The 8,187-nt window shown below is 55.0% G+C and overlaps 1 protein-coding gene across 1 annotated transcript in view; it reads left to right on the forward strand.

Annotated features, from left to right (window-relative positions):
• Positions 1-1,493: 1,493 nt before the first annotated feature.
• Positions 1,494-8,187, forward strand: part of LOC311317440 (uncharacterized protein) — a gene marked incomplete at both ends in the record, with an annotated part of 27,127 nt that continues 20,433 nt past the window's right edge. The window contains 6 exons of the mRNA XM_084448522.1: positions 1,494-2,501; positions 2,635-2,965; positions 3,005-3,203; positions 4,681-4,745; positions 5,029-5,133; positions 7,486-7,614. Coding sequence (XP_084304648.1) covers positions 1,494-2,501; positions 2,635-2,965; positions 3,005-3,203; positions 4,681-4,745; positions 5,029-5,133; positions 7,486-7,614 — 1,837 coding nt within the window. The remainder of the gene's footprint in view (positions 2,502-2,634; positions 2,966-3,004; positions 3,204-4,680; positions 4,746-5,028; positions 5,134-7,485; positions 7,615-8,187) is intronic.

Consider the following 8,187-nt stretch of genomic DNA (forward strand, 5'->3'; position numbering starts at 1 on the left):
GCTTCTCATTTTCACGTTCAAACTAATAAAAATCTATATTGTACTGAATATCTGAGTGCCATGTGCTTGATTTGTTTGGCATGAATGAACTTCATGTAAGAAAGACATAATGAAAAACATGTCGGGCCACTCAGTTTTGAGACCGATAACACAAACGAGAAACACGGCATTGTATATCATTCCAAAAACATGCACGGTGCTGTTTACTTGGAGTAGGCTAGCCGTAGATTCAACTCCGAAACCTTGAGATCAGGTTCATTACTCAAAGCTTAGATGTATCCGCCGCCAAGGACGCTGCCACCCCCTGGTGCTCATTAGGCTGAACTGCAAGACTTTTTTATTTTATTTTATTTCCTGCCGTGTAATTTCACTATGTTAAAATAAGCTGCTGACACACGGCTGTCACGCGGGCAGGCCTGTCGCTATATCAGAGGTCAGCGGTGGGAGGTGCGGGGCACGAGAGCTTCCTAACACCGATGATTTAGACCATTACAGGCCAATGGGCTCTGAAATATGTCCCAACCGGGTGTTATATGGTCACAAAGGATTATCCACACTACCTGCTAGGAAATGGTTCATCATTGTTATGAATGTAAACATTGCACCGTGAATGAAAAGACCAAGATGAAAATATTCTATATTTTGTTTACTCAGGGCAAAAAATATGACATGACCTTTAGGCCTACATTATAGTCATTTACCAGACGCTTTTATAGGTAACATAGTGTACTACTCACAAGTGCATCTCCTTTCTAAACGAGTGACTACGAGCATCCAGTGCTCAAGCAAAAGTGCAAGAGTGGCAAAATATAAGTAGGCCTAGGTGCTTTAAGAGGGAGGATCCTGGTAGTAGCCTAGCCTACTTCTTGAGGAGGCAGAAAGGACCCCATCTCTGGGAGGGGGTCGCATACAGAATTTACATATCTAAATGTTGGGCTACGCACACTTCTAATTCATCAGGGTTTCGCCAAACATGTCACATTTTCACAATAGGCCATTAGGCTACTGCTTTGTTTCAGAAGAGAAGCGAGCTACGGAAGTGAGAGAGAGGAGTGAGGCGGGTGGTGTTCTAGGGGAAATCTCATTGAGAGAGAGGGAGGGAGGGAGAAAGAGAGAGACTTGTGGCTCTGTGCTCTCATTCTAGACCCGAGCAGGAAGCAGCGCATTCAGCGCACGGGCCTCCCGATCAGTAAGGAGCAGCACATTATTGATGTCGCCGCTGCGCAGCCGCCCCGCGAGCCGCCCATTACATCCATGTTATCTACGGAGTGAGAATCGGTGTCGGCGGCCCCGGAACGGTTCAGATGTCTGTTTATTCGCGTAACGTTTGATGGATTTATTCCGCGAGCAATTCGGGCACTTTAATGGGCTCTCGTGCGTGTAGAATGATGCGGTTGCGGTCAGCTAGCGTGCTGTTTGTGTATTAATGTTATGTAAGGACGTATAGAGACGGTAGGCTACGCGGGCGCCTCTTGTACCGAATTGAGGGAGTAATGATGAATAACGCACAAGATATGTCTCCAGATTTTGTCTTGATGCGCTTGGTCTCCGCGGCTGAGTATGACCGCTTGGACGAGGAGAATTTGATGTCGGGCGGCGGAGTGGTTTCCGGATTCGGCAAAGCTGCCTTGGGTCATCATGGCAACAATATCAACAATGGGTTTGAATTTGATCCGAGCAACCCCACAGCAGGCCCCGCGGCGCGCCAGGGCAATCCCTCCCCGCATTATAGTTCGCAGCTCGAGAGCGGGACGGGAGCGCTCGACGACGGCGTGATGCTGACTCGATCCCCGGCGTCGGACGCGCCTCCTGTGCCGCCCGACTTCGCCGTGGCTCAGCGCTTCGATTTCCCGCACGGCGCGGGCCGCGGCTCGCGGGCTCAGCTCATGGTGTTCCAGAACCTACTCCGCTCGAGCGACGGCATTCTGGAATGCGGCCTGGAGCAGCCGCCGGGCTTCCAGGTGAGCGAGGCGGGGAGCCAAGACCCCGCGAGCCCCGCGTGTGTCACCGCCGCCGGTGGTGACCACCACAACAACAACAACACGAACTGCAGCGCGGACGTACATCAACAACACCACCAGCGGCTTCAGTGGCACCCCGTGATGAAGCTGTCCAAAGTCGTAGCGGACGAGCCTCCCTCGGTAACGGCGACTGAGGGAGGCGGCCTGTGCCACCGGCACCGGGACACCATGGACTGGCCGCCGCTGCTGGACAAGACGCTGCGCTTCGGCATCCTGGGCCCCAGGAAGACGTGCCCGTCGGGGGCGGGCGGGGGGGACGACCCGGTTCTAACCCTGGCCCGGAGGCTAGGCGAGCTGGGCCAGGCGTCGGAGCTGCTGCTGCGGGGGGCGGTGCGGGAGGGGGGCGGGGCGCCGCGATGTGCCTGCCACAGCGTCCTGGCGTCTGCCGCCGGGGGCATGGCCGGCCCCGGCGACGACCCCAGCGAGACCTGCAGCGACGCCCTGCTGGTCCTGGAGGGCCTTGGCACCGAGGAGATGGGGGTGGGAGGCGGGGGGGGAGGGTTCGAGGGGGGGGGGGTCGCCGGAGGACGCGGCGGGGCAGGGGGGGGCGCCGGAGAGACCGGGCGCCGGCGTCTCTCTCTCGGACAGCTCTCTCTCCGGCCTGATGAGGCAGGTGCAGCGGCTGGCGGGCGAGGCCTGCTGTGACCCCAAGGGGCCCCGCCCCGCTCCGGACGGCTCCGCCCCCTCGTCCCCGGGGGTTCGGCTAGCGGTCCACGCCGGCTACAGCGGCGCCAGCATCATCGGCCAGCAGGCCGCAGGGGCCCCCTCGTCTGGCCCCGTGGGCCCCCAGCACCCTCCGGACCTCCCCTGCACCTCCGCGCCCCAGTCCCTCTCCCAGCCCCAGAGCCGCGCCGCCACGCCCAAGCTAGGGACGGCGGGGTCCAGCGGAGAGGGGGGGCGGGCGGCCACGCCCCCCCCGGCGGCGAACGGGGCGGCGGCGACGGGTCAGGGAGGGGTGGGGGAGAAGATGACCCAGGGAGGAGGAGGAGGAGGAGGAGTGCGGGGGAAGTCCAGGAAGGGGGGCTCTCTGAAGATCCGCCTCAGCAAGCTGTTCAGGACCAAGAGCAGCAGCGGGGCCAGCCTGGACAAGAGGCCGTCCCTGGCCTCCTCCACCTCGTCTGGGGGGAGCCTGGTGGACGTCTGGGGCTCGTCCAGCAGCAACACCGACCAGGACTCTAGCAGGTAAGACCGTCAGAGAGAGAGTGTGTGTGTGTGTCCGTGTGAGAGAGAGAGAGTGAGTGTGTGTGTGTGTGTGTGTGTGTGTGTCGGTGTGAGAGAGAGAGCGTCTGTGTGTGAGAGAGAGAGTGTGTGTGTGTCCGTGTGAGGGAGAGAGAGAGTGTGTGTGTGTGTGTCCGTGTGAGAGAGTGTGTGTTTTTGTGTGTGTCCGTGTGTGAGGGAGAGAGAGTGTGTGTGTGTGTGTGTCCGTGTGAGAGAGAGAGAGTGTGTTTGTGTGCGTGTCCGTGTGTGTGTGTCGGTGTGTGTCCGTGTGAGAGAGAGAGAGTGTGTGTGTGTCCGTGTGAGAGTGTGTGTGTGTGTCCGTGTGAGAGAGAAAGTGTGTGTGTGTGAGAGAGAGAGAGAGAGAGAGTGTGTGTGTGTGTGTGTGAGTGAGTGTGTGTCCGTGAGAGAGAGAGAGTGTGTATGTGTGTCCATGTGAGAGAGAGAGAGAGAGAGAGTGTGTGTGTATGTGTGTGTGTGTGTGTGTGTGTGTGTGTGTGTGTGTGTGTGTGTGTGAGTGAGTGAGTGAGTGAGTGAGTGAGTGAGTGAGTGAGTGAGAGAGAGTGTGTGTGTATTACTAACAGCAGATGCAGTCCTGGTCCAGTCGTTATGATGGAGGGTCAGGAAGTGTTGGCCCCGTGAGACCGTCCGGATCTCGTGAGCTCACATTCGCTTTCTCGCAAATCAGTCTGAAGGCCCTCCATATCAGCGAGGTATACTAACCGCTCAAATCAGTCTGGAGGCCCTCCATATCAGCAGGGTATACTAACCGCTCAAATCAGTCTGGAGGCCCTCCATATCAGCAGGGTATACTAACCGCTCAAATCAGTCTGGAGGCCCTCCATATCAGCAGGGTATACTAACCGCTCAAATCAGTCTGGAGGCCCTGTGAGCCCTGTGTGACCACAGAGAGGAGCGGTTGAAGTTAGTGTGTGATAGACGGTGATAGACAGATGGCTCATCCAATCACCTGCCAAGTATCTTTGAAAGTGCCAGCCCTTTTCCAAAGAGTTTCCAACAGACAGTTCTCAGATGGTTCTGCCAAGCGAACCATCTGGCACGTCAGGTGAAAGAAAGTGTGAGAAATCGCTGAATGTGTGAGAAATGTGAGGTGAGTTGTTCTTTTTTGTTGTTGTTTTTTAACCGTATTGACCGTGTTGGGGGGTCCAGAGAGTGTTAGGAGAAGCTTGCCTTGCCTGCCAGGGGTCACCATGGGGTCACCATAGGCCTGAGTCTCTTCTGATCGCCAGGTTCTTAGACAGGACCTAGTGCATCTTCTAGGCTTAGAGTATAACACTTAAACTCATGACCCTCATGATAATACTCTCATAATCACCGTCTCTCCCTCTCTCCCTCTCTCCCTCTCTCCCTCTCTCTCTCTCTATCCCCCCCCTCTCTCCCTCTCTCTCTCTTTTTCTCTCTCTCTCTCTCTCTCTCTCTCCAGTAGACTCCAGGTCTCCAGGCCTCAAAGTGCCTTCTCTCCCGTGCCCTTCAGTCCTGCCTTCACCGGTAAGTGTGTGTGTGTGTGCGCGTGTGCGTGTGTGTGTGCGCGTGCACGTGTGTGTGCGTGTGTGTGTGTGCGTGCTTTCAGACTAGCTACAGTGCTGTATGTAGAATTTCTATGGGCCGGTGCTTGTTCTGTGTGTAACAAACATTTTTCGGGAGATTAAGAGATTTCACTCTTTCTATCTTTTTCTTTCTCTCTCTCTCTCTGTGCTGTTCTTCTTTCTCTCTGTTTCTGACACGGTGTGCCGTTCTCTCTCCCCCCCTCCTGGCTGTGTGGTCTCCCCAGGTGAGACCGTGTCCCTGGTAGATGTGGATATCTCCCGGAGGGGGGGCACCTCTCTGCACCCCCCGACCCCCCCGCCTCCTCCCAGACGAAGCCTCAGTCTGCTGGGTATCTCCGCTCGCTCTGCCCCTCCCTGTTGGTCTCTCTCTCTCTCCCTCTCTCTCTCTCTCTCTCTCTTTCTAACCTCTTCCATTCCAGTTATCGTGTCTCTTCATCTCGTCTTTGTGTTCTGTTTTATCCGCCTCCACGAACGAGCGAGCGAGCCCTCCTTCCACCACTCCCTCTCCTGATCTCTCCACTCCCTCTCCTGATCTCTCCACTCCCACTCCTGATCTCTCCACTCCCTCTCCTGATCTCTCCTGATCTCTCCACACATCTTCTGATCTCTCCACTCCCTCTCCTGATCTCCACTTCCTCTCCTGATCTCTCCACTCCCTCTCCTGATCTCTCCACACATCTTCTGATCTCTCCACACATCTTCTGATCTCTCCACTCCCTCTCCTGATCTCCACTCCCACTCCTGATCTCTCCACTCCCTCTCCTGATCTCTCCTGATCTCTCCACACATCTTCTGATCTCTCCACTCCCTCTCCTGATCTCCACTTCCTCTCCTGATCTCTCCACTCCCTCTCCTGATCTCTCCACACATCTTCTGATCTCTCCACTCCCTCTCCTGATCTCTCCACTCCCTCTCATGATCTCTCCACACATCTTCTGATCTCTCCACTCCCACTCCTGATCTCTCCACTCCCTCTCCTGATCTCTCCACACATCTTCTCACTCTTTCATTACGGCTCAGAGAATGTGCCGGATCTTCTCAGACCCTAGCCTGGTTCTGATTGGCCAGCTCTGGCTCTTCTAGCCTGGCTTCGTTTGGCCGGCTCTGGCTCTTCTGTAAAGACGATGACGGACCCATTATGGGGAATTTCACGGCTGATGTTTCAGCCTAGTAGGAGCTGGTCTCTACAGGACTCCACAGCGGTCAGTTGTATAAACCTCATTGTAAGCAGAGCAGACAAGGCGGTTCCGGTGGTAAATGTGGGTCGTGGTTTTACAGAGGCTCAACAGCATAGTTCGGCGTCGATAGAGGGTTATGATTAGGTGGAGGGATATCTAAATCTCAACTAGTTACCCCAGGGGAGAAAATAGTGCCGCATTTTCACCATGTAGAGAGAGAAACCGCGACTCTTTCGGTTTCATCCTTGTGACAGAGGGAAGGGCAGAGGAACGCTAGTGGAACCGGTCAAGGCTGTTCTGGCTTAATCTCTCTCTCTCTCTCTCTCTCTCTCTCTCTCTCTGTCTCTCTCTCTCTGTCTCTCTCTGTCTCTCTCTCTCTCTCTCTGTCTCTCTCTCTCTGTCTCTCTCTGTCTCTCTCTTTCTCTGTCTCTCTGTCTCTGTCTGTCTCTTTCTCTCTGTGTCTCTCTCTCTCTCTGAGTCTGTCTCTTTCTCTCTCTGTCTTTCTCTCTGTCTCTCTCTTTCTCTTTCTGTCTCTCTCTGTCTCTTTCTGTCTCTGTCTGTCTGTCTCTCTCTCTCTCTCTCACTCTGTCTTTCTCTCTCTGTCTCTCTCTCTCTGTCTATCTCTCTTTCTCTCTGCCCCCCTCTCTCTGTCTCTCCCTCTCTCTCTCTCTCTCTCTCTCTCCCTCTCTCTCTCTGTCTCTCCCTCTCTCTCTCTCTCTCCCTCTCTCTCTCTCTCTCTCTCTCTCTCTCTCCCTCTCTCTCTCTGTCTCTCCCTCTCTCCCTCTCTCTCTCTGTCTCTCTCTCTCTCTCTCTCTCTCTCTCTCTGTGGTGTTACATTCTCTCAGTTCCTCCTGGTGCAGCCTGGGCTGGCCCCCAGACAGGAAGTGCTTGTCTTGTGTTTTTCTGGCTGTGTTGTGGTCTCAGGGCCCGGTAGAGAAAGCACACCTGGCCCCTTATTCAATGTCCACCAGTGAATAAGGGGCAACACAACTGGGCTGAGTTTCCCAGAGGCATCGTAGCGCTACGTTCATCGTAAGCTATGGCGTTCATCATAGCGCTACGATGCCTCTGGGAAACTCAGCCCTGGTCATTTTCCTTGCTACTGCTACTAGTTGTGCTGCCCTGTATCGAGTTTAGGACAGTAGGTTGACCTCTGACCTCGTCGGCGTCGACCATCAACCGTCGGCGTAATTACCTGCGGCGGCTCCACCTTAGGGAATCGCCGAGGTTCATTTCCTGATTTTTGACGGACGCCGACAGCTGTGAGCCGTTACTGCTACCGGAGCCGTCCAATCAGCTGGCGTAGCCATGGTTACATTGCTGCAGTAACAGACATCCCTCTGGAGCAGGAGAGTCTGAGGCTTCAGCTCACTCACTTCCTCATTGTAACCCCCTCAGTTTAAGGCGTGTGTGTGTGTGTGTGTGTGTGTGTGCGTGCGTGCGTGCGTGTGTGCGTGTGTGCGTGCGTGCGCGCGTGTGTTAAACTGCGCCGTGTCGTTCCAGATGACTTCGGTGGGCCCCAGCAGCCGGGGCCTTTCCTGGAGAGAGGTGTGGGGGCCTCCATGCAGTCCCTCCCCCCGCGCCCCCTCCTCCCCTCCCTCAGCGCCCTCCAACACAGCCTCAGCCTCAATGGTAAGACCCTTGACCTCTGACCTTAGGGCCCAGCGCTGCGCCCAACTACACACGCTAAACATTCGTCCTGGTTTCCTAGCTAAAAGTGGGTGGAAGCAATTTGAGGGATTGAATAAAACCTGCATTTGAGGACCAATCCAACGTCTTGTTTAGGGAGGTCCTTGCTAATTGGACGGTGAAGGTTTTGTTTTGTTTTGATTGTCCACTCCAGTTAGGGACGGAGATAGGGGGAGGACATATTTTCCGGAAGGCAGGGCCTTCACAGATGTAGGCAGTGGCTTTGATTTGCAGTGTCGTTCTTCGGCGCTGTTCTAGCAACGGTTTTCAGAGGAGATTCCTCCAGACGAGAGGTCTCGGAGGCGGAGATCTCCAAAGTCTGGCGTCACAAGACTAGCTCTCCGTTAACAGGGTAGTGGACGAAGTTAGATCAGTTAACATGTGTGTTGGCTGACTGTACTTCTGGTGTTGAGTGAATTGAACCAACCTAAGTAAGACAGACAGACAGACAGACAGACTGCCATGTACAGAGAGACACAGAGAGAGAGAGACAGAGAGAGACAGAGAGAGAAAGAC

The sequence above is a fragment of the Borostomias antarcticus genome, assembly GCF_949987555.1.
Source record: "Borostomias antarcticus genome assembly, chromosome: 14".
Lineage (NCBI taxonomy): Eukaryota > Metazoa > Chordata > Actinopteri > Stomiiformes > Stomiidae > Borostomias > Borostomias antarcticus.